The sequence below is a fragment of the Alnus glutinosa genome, chromosome 14 (genome assembly GCF_958979055.1).
Source record: "Alnus glutinosa chromosome 14, dhAlnGlut1.1, whole genome shotgun sequence".
In the NCBI taxonomy this organism is placed as follows: Eukaryota; Viridiplantae; Streptophyta; class Magnoliopsida; order Fagales; family Betulaceae; genus Alnus; species Alnus glutinosa.
Genome location: NC_084899.1, coordinates 9,487,112 through 9,499,410, shown reverse-complemented (window position 1 = coordinate 9,499,410; position 12,299 = coordinate 9,487,112). Strand labels below are relative to the sequence as shown.

At 34.3% G+C, this 12,299-nt stretch overlaps 1 protein-coding gene across 1 annotated transcript; it reads left to right on the top strand.

Annotated features, from left to right (window-relative positions):
* Positions 1-219: 219 nt before the first annotated feature.
* Positions 220-11,215, top strand: LOC133857385 (codeine O-demethylase-like). Its single transcript, XM_062292642.1, has 4 exons — positions 220-491; positions 9,312-9,559; positions 10,162-10,489; positions 10,835-11,215. The coding sequence occupies exons 1-4, from the start codon at positions 285-287 to the stop codon at positions 11,069-11,071; spliced, it is 1,020 nt and encodes a 339-aa protein (XP_062148626.1). The 5' UTR covers positions 220-284; the 3' UTR covers positions 11,072-11,215.
* The last annotated feature ends 1,084 nt before the right edge of the window (positions 11,216-12,299 follow it).

Below are 12,299 nucleotides of genomic sequence, written 5' to 3'. Positions count from 1 at the left end.
CAGATACTACATACGTTAACACAGACCGACAAAAATCCGACATAATATTCGAAATTATTTTTAAAATAATATCTTTTATATATGTATTTATTGTTTTGTCCATAAGTTGCAGACCTACTCCCTGGTCCGCCCCATTATTGGAGACACAACGGGACCACGCCTTAGTGGTTTTAATTAAGTTTTGCTATTTTAAGGCGAACAGCTTTTCTGAATGGGCCATGGCAGACCCTAGTGCGAAGGAGGCTGCAGGTACTGATCATCATCTCTCCAAGAGCGTGCAAGAAATGTCCATCAATGGCAACGAACCTCCGCAAGAGTACACCGTCAAAGATGGCAATTTTGGCTCCATAGAGTCTTCTCCACCGTTGGGTTCAATTCCGATAATCAACATCAGCTTATTCCTCCCTTCTTCATCACACGATCCTAAACAAGTAGAGAAGGAGCTCCAGAAACTGAGATCAGCTCTAAGCTCGTCAGCAGGATGCTTCCAGGTTAATTTCTTATCATTTCTACGTACGTACCCATCTTTAAATCTTTCAGGGAAAAGTTTTACACGGTGAAAGATTATAATATAATGCCGAATACAAAAGTAAGATACAAAGAAATACGTGGTTTGGTCTATGATTTATGCCTACAAGACAAAGTTTAAATGGTTACATTTTACTCTTATTTTTTAAGTAATGATTACATTAATATAGCATACTCCTATTTATAGGAGAATTAATCAGATTATAAAAATATACTTTAACTATAATTAAGTAATAATCTTCAACTCTAATTATCTGATAGACTTTAATTGTAGCTGCGTTAATTAATTAGATAATAATTTTCAATTGTAGTTAGGTCACAATCTTCAATTGTAATTTAGATTCTTGAACTCCTAACATACTTTAACGGTAGAAAGCTTACTAGGATCATTAATTATTGCTGCTTGGCTTAAAAACTTTTGATTTTTTACTTATGCTAAAGTTCCTGTTTATTTGTTTTATTAAATCTTTTGTTATGATTAAAATAGCACGGACAAAAGTTCTTGTCGGTGTGCATTTTAATAACAATTTATAATAAAGTAATTTGTTCGTTTCATAAATTTTTTGTTATATATTAAAGTAATTTTTTCGTTTCATCAAGTGGTCGGTTGTTACAAAAAATGTTTAATAACGCACTAATTATTCTTTTTCTTTTGAGATCGATTTAACTCTCCTTCATGTCATGTCAAAAAAAAAAAAAAAAAAAAAAAAAAAAAAAAAAAAAACTACTCTCCTTCATGTTGGGCTGGACTGGGGTGGACTGTCCAAGATTGGAGTCCCTAGTTCAAGTCTCCACAACAAAATAATAAAATAAATATAAAACTCATGACTTATCTAATGATTCTCCTTATTTAAAATAATAACAATAATAATAATAATTTTTTTTTTTTTTTTTTTTTTTTTGGGATAAAAACTCACCATTTTATTTCTAACAAAACGTTGGTTTGGAGGACACGTCTATGACTAAAGTAATGAGACTTGTCTTTTATTAAATTTGAAAGGAGGACACTTCTTAAACTTAAAAGTAATCAGACTTGTCTTTTAATTAATAAAGGAGGACACATCTAAGGATTTGATAGAACCTATGGAGCCAAGTATATGTGATCACTGCAGTGACGGACCGGGCATTGATAAATTGGAGGGTTAAATTGAAAATAAAAAATAAAAAAATTAGGGGTAAAATTATATATATAGAGAAAAATCTGGGGCTTGGAGGGCCCTGCCCTTGAATACGTCTGCCCCTGGTAATCAGTAAGGAAGCTAGGGACGATAGATCAATAAGGAATAGTCTCAGCTTGACAGGGATCAAGCTTGATATAAACACAATCCAATTATGCCCAGTCCAACAGCGTGGCCCTCTAACTACGTGCTAAAAGCTAAACCATGATGTTGATCTTGATGTCCAAATGGTGTGCACCAAACACTTCCCAAAGTAATAAGACATGTCTATAAAGAAAAAAATTAACCTTTTTTTCTTATAAAAAAGAAGAAAAGAAAAAAAAAAAGAAAAAAAAAAAGAAAAAAAAGAAGACGCTTAAGCCAGACAAGTGCATTTATTTATTTATTCTTAAAAAGTAAAATTAAGACTTAACTTAACTAACTTTTCTTAGGGTAGTCGAATGGAAGATCAATGGATAAATGATTGGTTACGTATATTGAGAATGATATATTTAAGACTATTAGCAATGAAGAAATCATGCAGCGATTTCAAAGTATGAAGACTCGTCGATGACAACTAAATAAATGAACACTAGTTGTGACAAAATAAATTGTAAGTTACATTTATAAATTTTAAGCAATAATTAAATTTTGTTGAATTATTTATTTATTGTGTTAGTCATATTTTTAATATTTTTATTTATTTTTGATTAACTTTAGATTTTTTTTTTTTTATCAAAACAAAAAATAAAAATTATTGACTCACCTTAATTAAATCCTGGCTCTGCCACTATGTGTGATGGGAAATGATATACATATATTCTCTACACATCTTTTACACATCTTCATATATACAATCAAGTTTTAAATCTACCATGCAGGTTTCATAAATTCAATGATAAATTAAAAAATGAGATGAACATAAGAAATGTATTTATATCATTTTTTGTGCTCTCACTATTCTTATTACTAAAAGTTCTCTCTATATATAAATATATTATGTGTTATTATTTCCTGTGAGCATGATGCATTATTTTGAATAATTGAATTATTTTATTATTTATATACCATAGAACTTAACCAACAATTTTAAGGAAGCTTGCAATATATTTATTATCGACACTCTGCCTAAGCTAAATGTTTTCAAGGTTTAGGTTAAGCTTAAACGTGTTGCTTGAGTGAATTTATTATTTCAAGAAAAGAGAGACTGATAATTAGGACATTATGAGTTTGTTCTTTTACCGTGCATGGTTAAAAATTTATTATTTCACAAATGAAAGTAATGAAATATGTGATTTTCCCAACAATGAGACAAACTACATGATATACCCAGACCCAGTTTCCATATGTGGTATGCTAAATATTGCAAGCAGAATATTATTTAGCTGCCCAATTTAAAAAATATATATTTTTTCTTTCAAAAAAAAAAAAAGGAATATTTTTGGCCTCTTACTTTAGTGATAGCTTCTTCTTCTTCTTCTTCTTTTTTTTTTTTTTTTTTTTTTTTTAACATGTCTACACAAGAGGGAGATGGGAGGTTCAAATTAATGACTTCCGCTTTATGAGACGTGGTCTCCAACCAATTGAACTACCCTTTGAGAGCACTTTAGTGATAGCTAGATCTTAGTTTAAGACCATATTAATCTCATTAACATGTGCTTAAATATTATCGCATGAAAATTTTACCTTATGGTACATTGTACACCAAAAATATCATAATGTTTCAGCTTTCTCAAAAAAACAAAAATAAAAATAAAAAAGGAAATGCTCTTAAGTGCTCACTTCTGACGTAACAGTAAAACTCACCGTTGAATGTGAAAGAAAACAATAATGAAATAAAAATAAAAGCGAAAATAAAATAAAATAGAGACACAAGAGATTTTACGTGGCTCGGTCTATGAACTACGTTTACAGAAAAAAGCTCAAAAGACTACATTATTGCTCTTATTCCTTGATAGAAGATGTATAATAAAATGACATATTTATAGTTGAATGAAACAATGAATACAATAATTATATAATCAAAATGTAACCTATGAGAATTATAAGAGTTACATAATCAATATATAACATATGAGAATTATGACGGTAATAATGCATGAGAAATACATAATAAGTATATAACGTATGAGAATTATGAGAGTAAATAATACATTAACAGAATGATACATATACTTTCATTTGTTAGTTCATCTAATGAATTTTTTTTTTTTTTTTTTGCCACATTAGATAGTGAACACTTAAAATATGTGTTGCTAGCACTCCTCTACGATTGACGTAATTTTTTTTTTTTTTTTTTTAGAATGGTAAAATAACAATGTGAATTGGTATTTGTGATAACAATTACTATTTATAAGGAAAATGTGTAAATTGTGTAAATTGTAATTTGGGGTAGTAATGGTAAGGTTAATGAAAATTTAATTTTGTTTTCATCTTCATTAATGAGATATATTATATGATTTGATATCCGATGTGAGTTGGTTTCATAAATTTAATAAAGTAAAACTCACATAGATTGTATAATCTCAAAATTATTAAGGTTGTTGAAATTTCTTGGAAAAATAATTTAGATATTCTCATACATTATTATAAGGGTTGAATGTATTTATTTGGAGAATTTTAATTGTGTAATGTGCATCAAATTTGAAGTCTTATGTTGTGAAATTCAAGTCATGTATTTGACAAGAAGAAATGATATTTTGTCACCCAAAGACATAATTATTGAAATAACTATTGACTTTTTTTTTTATTTTTTTTAAAAAATAAAAAACACAAAACCAGACCCCAACCCATTTACATGATTTTGTGATTTTTTGTTTAATTAAAAAAATTAAAAAGTTAATAATTGTATCATGAGGTGGCAATATATCATATCTCATTTGATAAGTGCATGAAATTGAACTATGATTCATTTTCGTAAGCAGATAATGCTTGAAAAAACATGGAATTCATAATATGCTAAAAGGAAATGTTAAGCATATGTTGTTGTACTTCACAAAAAATTGTAAGTACCATCTATCTTATAGTAATTTTTTTTTTTTTTTTTAAAAAAAAAAAAAAAATCTTAATTCGCTAAACGTGTATATTTTTTGAAATTCCTCTAGTACGATAGGGTGAACCCAACACATTATAGTGTTTTTATATAAATCTTATTTATTTGACAAAATTAAAGTGGCCTTTAAACAAAATTGTGAGGTTAAAAATCAAGAAATTTTGTGGGCATATCTTGTCCTTTAAATTTTACTCAATAGTGGGTGTAATTTTGAGAAGCTTGGGATTAATTTTTTTTTTTAATTCCCTTAACATTTATAACAAATTTTGGATACAAAGAAGAATGTAACAAATTTTGAGAAATTTTAAGAGCTAAACTTTTATGCATATAAAACTTGAGAAATATACGAGTCTTATATTGTCTTTTGAGCTTTTTGAATACTACACCCATGTATACTATAAAATGATGAACATGTAATTGAGGGATATATGATTGAGAACTAATGATGCAGTTGATCGCACAACTAGACTTAGACCACGAATGCCTGGAAAGGAAAAATAAGATGAGATGAGAGACTTGTCGGGGGTTAGTCAACGCAGTTTGGGATGTTATACGTCGCAACCACCCTAAAGACCTAAAAGGGATAAGACCTAGCCTGGGCTAGCTCCCACAAAGCGATAAGAACCAACACATATAGGAACCCCAAGTTCGAGATGGCGCACAAAGCGGTCAGGATGCTTAACATCCCAACCACCCCAAAGATCCCAAAGATATAAGACCTAGTCAAGACAGGCACCCCAAATTTTAGAAGGCACTTGACACGGTTGGGATGCTAGACATCCCAACCACCTTGAAGACCTCAGAGGAGTAGGACCTAGTTGCCTATGGGTGCGGGATTGATATTCCAAGTACGAAAGTGTACTTCACACCAAGACCAAGTCACGAACTTGACACGTGGACGCAAAAGTTGCTCACCCCAAACTGAGAGCTTAGATGCAAGCTCGGTGCTTGGGGGGGGGGGGAGAGAGAGAGAGAGAGAGAGAGAGAGAGAGAGAGAGAGAGAGGAGGGGAGAGGAGGTATGACCAAAGAAATGCTAGATAGAGCTAATCAAACAACCTCGAGCCAACTCCATCGCCGAGGAAAACCCAAAAGGCAGCACGATGTAAAGCCTCCATTTGCCAAACTCAATTTATTTTAGTTGCGAATCCCTATTTAGACCGGCACTCGAGCGAGTGAACACAACATTTCAAAGTGACATGCCTTAAGGACTAAATGTGTTGCTCATGGTAAACCTACCCAGGCCCCTATGGCCACACCCGAGATTAAGCAACGTGACTGCTTGCATGTGACATCTAGGTCGAGGAAAGCCTGACCAAGGCCCATATTGTAACATCCAGGAAAATAGTTTAAGAAAATTATTGACTTTGAAATTTTGCAAAAAAAAAAGAAAAAAACAAAATAAATTTACGTCTTTAAGTTATGTGGACAAGCACGGTAATGCTTGTAGGTGATCGGATGAAGGAGAGTGGAAATCTAGCCAAAAACCCTATAGTCTAAATTTTCTCCACGGTCTCGATTGACTGAGCGAGAATCTCAATCGATCGAGCTAGTAATGCCACATGTCAGATTGGGTTTGCACTGGAAGAAGGGTGATTCCTTGGTGGAGTTTTTGGTTTATGATATAGTGTAGAACCTTGAAGCCTACAATGTATATGATTGGATTGTTGTATGCTAGAGGTGGCACACTAAAGAACCCGTTGCACCGGTATGAATGTATTTTAAAAGGACGGAAATTTCCTATAAACTTGTTTGTAAGAAATTTTTTACAAACCAAATTCTAATATTGACATGTGTCCATTGTATGTGAGAAGCACATGCTTTTTTTTTTTTTTTTTTCTAATTACATGTACTTCTTAAAGCAAGCAAAATTGTTGTGCCTTAGCCAAGTCAAATATGGGTGATTACTCGTCTTATTATTAAAACATTTCCATATACATAAATATGTTATGTACTATCATCCATCCTAAATGATAATTTTAAATTGTTATTATTTGTTGTAAGCTTGTTGCATTATTATGAATAATTGAAATAGTTTATATCTGTATACAATGAAATAAAAATTTCTCATTAGTGGGAGTCCAACCAAAGTTGTGTCCTCGGCTACCTTACTAGTGCCATGTTTCCAGGTCTTCACCCTATCGACAGTACGACCGACTGTAATTTCAATAAGTGGCTTGTCGACTGTTAATGAGATTGACACCTTAGAGAATCTTTTAATGAGACTATAATATATCATGTTGGAACATAGTATATTAACTATATTAACTCAATTATGCTTTATTAACTACTTGCACTTGTGACATCTTTCTAATATGTCACTCAATCTTTTTACACTCATACGTGTATACTTAGCATTCTCTTCTTCACGTGTGAATCTAACTTCCACCTTTGTCCCTACTCCAGAGACCCTTTTCCGTACATGCGCTACTCCACAGTACCGCACACCATTTGTTAGTTAGATTAATACTTTGGGGAGTCTTTCAATGAAACAATAATAAAACATGTTAGAAAACTACTCAATCCAAAAGCTTAAGCTTATGGGTTTTGGCTAGGGTGGGCAATTCGAGTTCACGGGTCGGGTTCGTGTCAACCCGGCCGACCCGATTACATAAACAGGTCTAACACGAACCCGACCCGATGATTAAACAGGCTGTGACACGCGACCCGAGCACGACCCGATTAATAATCGAGTAACCCGAACACGACCCGATAAACACGACTAATAATCGTGTCACCCGTTTACCCGACACGACCAAATCCCACATCCACCTTCTACCAAACGCACACATATTTTCTAAGCAACCAAACAGATATCACAGGACATATACTCTAACATACATTAAAGCATCATATAATTTTAAAAAATTTCAGAAAATTTTTTTAACTTGATTTTTACTCGAATCAACCACATTTCACAGAAACCAGACTACCATTTCCTATTCCCAGCAACCAAATCCCAAACTCGACTTTCTAACAAAACACACAGCTTTTCTCAGATGTGCAAAACAAGCAGACACCGTTACCTTCTCCTAGTACCGCTTCTTTTTTTGCTGTATACTGTGAGAAAGGGAGCTCATCAGGAACTTCTTCTTGCTAAGCAAAGACAATATAATCAGGCGAGTCTTGATGGGTAAGAGAGGGGGGAGGGAAAAGTTTGGTGCAGAGAAAGGAGGAAAAAGCTGGATGGTTGGCGGTCGGGAGTGCGGAGTGCGGGCGGGCGAGCTACTGGGCAGTGGGCTAGGGTTCGCACTTCCCAGAATTGCAAAATCACTGTGATTCACAGAACAGAATGGGCATCCGGCATTTCGTAACTTTCGGTTTCGGGTTAGTTTTTTTTTTTAAAAAAATAAAAAATAAAAATACAACCGGGTCAAAATCGTGTCTGGCGAGTCAACCCGATTCTAATCGGGTCAGAATCGGGTTGACCCGATTTCGACCCGAACCCGATTATATAAAACTCAAACCCGATTTTTTCGTGTCGTGTTCGTGTCGGGTTCGCGGGTCGTGTCAAAAATTGCCAACCCTAGTTTTGGCCCAACTATGTGTAGATAAATACGATATCCAAATATTAGGAACAACCGATTCTCAAGTAGTGCAACAAAGTTACACTGGCCTAAGGACTCACAACCAAAAGTAGAAGAAAGATAAAAACTAAATGAAGAATGTACTTCTTATTTATAAAATAATGCAGCAATAAAAAATTTAAAAAAACAAAAAATAAATAAATAAAAAATAAGAAACTTGGGTTGGACAACACTTGCACAAGATAGAAGAAGGTTTTGGTAAAATATAATGGAATTAGAGACTTGGAAGCATGCCTAGGGTATATATAAGGGTTAGGGAATGGTTTTAGAGTATTTTCACACTTATCTAAAAAGATAAGCATGACTTTTTATGTGATCAAGGAGGAACAAGAATTTGTATATTAAATGATAATAATATTCCTTGGGAATGTGTAAAAGGTTATATTAAAAGATGAAGTTGAATAAGAGTAGTGATGGTTATATAACCAAAATAGAAGGTGGTAGGATGGAAAGGCTAAGAAAGATTGAATAACATGTGTTATCCATCATGTGCAAGTGAGTTTCCCCACATTTAAAATTACACAAGTTCTTCACTACATCACTCAAAACAAGAAGAAAATCAATAACTGTGGATTCTAGAAAATACACTTTAAAATTTAACACTATGTTATATTAACCACTTACACTTATGACATATTTTCAATGTAAAACTCAATTTCTTTACACTCATACGCATATACTCAACACCGACATCTTCTACAAAACTAAGTTTTGCAAAAACATTTATCAGATCAGTTACCCAAGAGGTTCCATCAACTGATTACATAGTCCTCTATGCATGTCAGATTGATAAAATTACATATGCACAGTTTATCATTTCCTAAAGTGATCGATCAGGACGTAAATTCTGCTGGGAATTTAAAGGAAATGAAGCATTTTTTTGCTTATTTATTTCCCATGTGCCTAAAAAATAGATCTTTCTTTATCTCTCTCTGTCTCTCTTTTCTTTTTTCTTCTTTTTCTTCCTACTGAATTGTTTAAAGTTTCAGGCAATAGGTCATGGAATTTCAAGCTCATTTCTTGACAAAGTCCGTGGAGTTGCAAAACAATTCTTCGCACTTCCAGTGGAAGAGAAGGAGAAGTACTCCCGAGTAGTTAATGAATCTGAAGGATATGGGAGTGATAGAATAGTGTCAAAAAAGCAAGTTCTTGACTGGTCCTATCGCCTAACTCTAAGGGTTTTTCCAGAAGATCAAAGAAGGCTTAATCTTTGGCCGAAAAATCCAAATGATTTTGGGTACCTACTAAATATTCTTATAATTTGCAGAAAATTTCACTTACCGCTATTGATCTTTTATTATTTTTATAATCATACCCATAAACTTTAAAAAATATCAATTTAGTGTATCCATATTTCAATTTTTTTTATTTTTTATTTTTTCAATATCACTCCTAGCCTCCTTTAAGATTTTCCGTTAAATCCTATTAAAATTTTTAAAATACCCGTTTATATATATATATATATATTCAAAGATTCAGGTATAAGTATTTTTGCAAATTCCATTAAATCCTTCCCAACACCTAAATCATTACAATTTTTTATTTTTTATTTTTCCTTACAACAAATGAGGGGATATTTTATGAATTTTTTGACACCCTTCCGTTACAATTTAACGGAAAATTCTAACGGAATGTTGAAATTGAAAAATAGATACACTAAATTGATATTTTTTAAAGTTTATGAGTATGATTGCAAAAGTGATGAAACATCAGGGATAGTAAGGGAAGTTTTCCAATAATTTCTTCAAAATTTTAAATGATCACTTATCTGAAGACTCGTAAAACAATAGCCTTTTCTTGCTCTAATGAAGTTTTCAAATTTTTCTTGCATATACGTAGAGAGACGTTGCATGAATATGCAACGAAGACTAAATCTATGGTGGATCTTCTGTATAAGGCCATGGCAAAGTCATTGGAGTTGGAAGAGGAAAGCTTCTCGAAGCAATTTGGAGAGAATGCAATGATGCAAGCCAGGTTTAACTTCTATCCACCTTGCTGTAGGCCTGATCTGGTTCTTGGCGTCAAGCCTCACACAGATAGGTCAAGAGTTACAGTTCTCTTGCAAGATGAAGAAGTAGAAGGTCTTCAAGTGTTCGTTGAAGACAGATGGGTTAGAGTTCCCATACTTCCTCATGCTCTCCTCGTAAATCTCGGTGACCAAATGCAGGTACATCTTATAGTCACATTTAAGACAGCCATCTGAGGAGCATATAGGAAAACCCGCATGTCCGGATATGTGGTCAGGCAGTTTAAAACCTATTCGGACAGTTAGGTTTTATATATAGAATTTCAAATCCAATATTCTTAGTAAAACAAGGGCGATCGTACGGCCATCACAACAGGATAGGGGCGGATGCACGTCTACTACAACATCATAGGTGTGGTCGCATGGGCACCGCCACCCTAACTGACTAGGGTTGGCCGCTTGGATCACCCTAATTAACTAGATAGCTAGGGAAAAGCCTTGAATTTGTAAGCAAATTTTGTAACCCGTTTGTTTGAATTGGTGCAGATAATGAGCAACGGGATATTCAAGAGTCCTATGCACAGGGTTGTGACAAACACAGAAAGAATGAGAATGTCAGTAGCTATGTTCAATGAGCCGCAACCGGAGAGAGAGATTGGGCCGGTGGAGAGCTTGATAGATGAGAAGAGACCAAGATTATATCGAAATGTTCACAATTATGGAGCTATCAACTATGACTGCTTTCAGAAAGGGAAGATTGCACTTGAAACAGTCCAAATTTAAGTTTAATTTCGAACTTAATTTATCTCCCGTGGCTTGTATGTAAAAGATGATGGATTAAGCCATGCATGAAGATAAGGCCAAACTCACGTTGGATGTGAAAGTATTGAATAAATTATTAAATTTACTAATTTTTATCAGTTTAAATTTTTGGAATAAGTGATTATTTAATATAATTTTAGAACCAGAGTTATTAAGTTTGAACCCTAACTCCACAGTTTACATTCAATTTCAATAAAATATTTCACATGTCGAGTTAGAAATGGGTGATCTTCTTCTTCTTCTTCTATTTCTTCTTTTTATTTTATTTTTTATTTTTTTACATTACTCATTTAATGGTTTATCCTAAAATGGAAACTATTTTTAAGAAAACTAAATCACCAGCGTGGAGTGACAAACCGAAAGCCTGAAGCTCTCTTTCTCTCTTTTCTCTCCTGAAAGCTTCCCAGACTCCTTTGGTTTTTGAGGAGGCGGGAGTGCTTTTCCTTCTCTTCCCTTCCTCCCTTCTTTTCTTGCCTCTCTTGAGGCTTCAACTGTCTCTTCGGAGGCCATATTCTCTCGTTTCAACATCATCGTTGGCTCTTCCTCCACCACAGATGGACCGGTTTCAAGCACCTCTTACCATTCTCAGCCATGGATCCACCAATTTCTTGAAGTTCTTAGACTTGATTTTTCACAAATCAGATAAGTTCACTTCGGCAAGCCTCTCCATCACTCGCACTAGTCCACCGCAATCCAGGCTCCTCAGCTTCGCTTTGCCGTCAGCCGTTTCTCCATCTAACCATCACGCACCAAAGCGTGTGCCACACGGGCCTACGAGTAGATCTTACTTGCGGGTGCATGCTTCACACGTGCCAATGCGTGGTCAGCCCTACGCCTCGTGTGCTACTCTCCACCACCTTCCTCCACCTTTGCCGGTCTCCAACAGTGGTTCGCATCCCTCTGACATCCATTGTCATCGCGTGGTCTTTTACGCGTCGGCGAGTGGATATTGACACACTCTGCCTTCCTCTGCCCTGCCTGCCCCCAATGATCTGTTACGAATTTTTGCTTTTTTGTTTTTGGGTTTTGGTCTCTATGGGAGACCTTTTCTCTAGAGTTTTTATTTTGATTTTAGCAGTGCCCACCCATCTTCAACCCCTGCAAATGGGCTGTTATTTCCATTACCAAATCAATGTCCGCCTCTCAACCTCCACAAAGGGGTTGTTGTTCTTAACAGGATGGAAGGCTC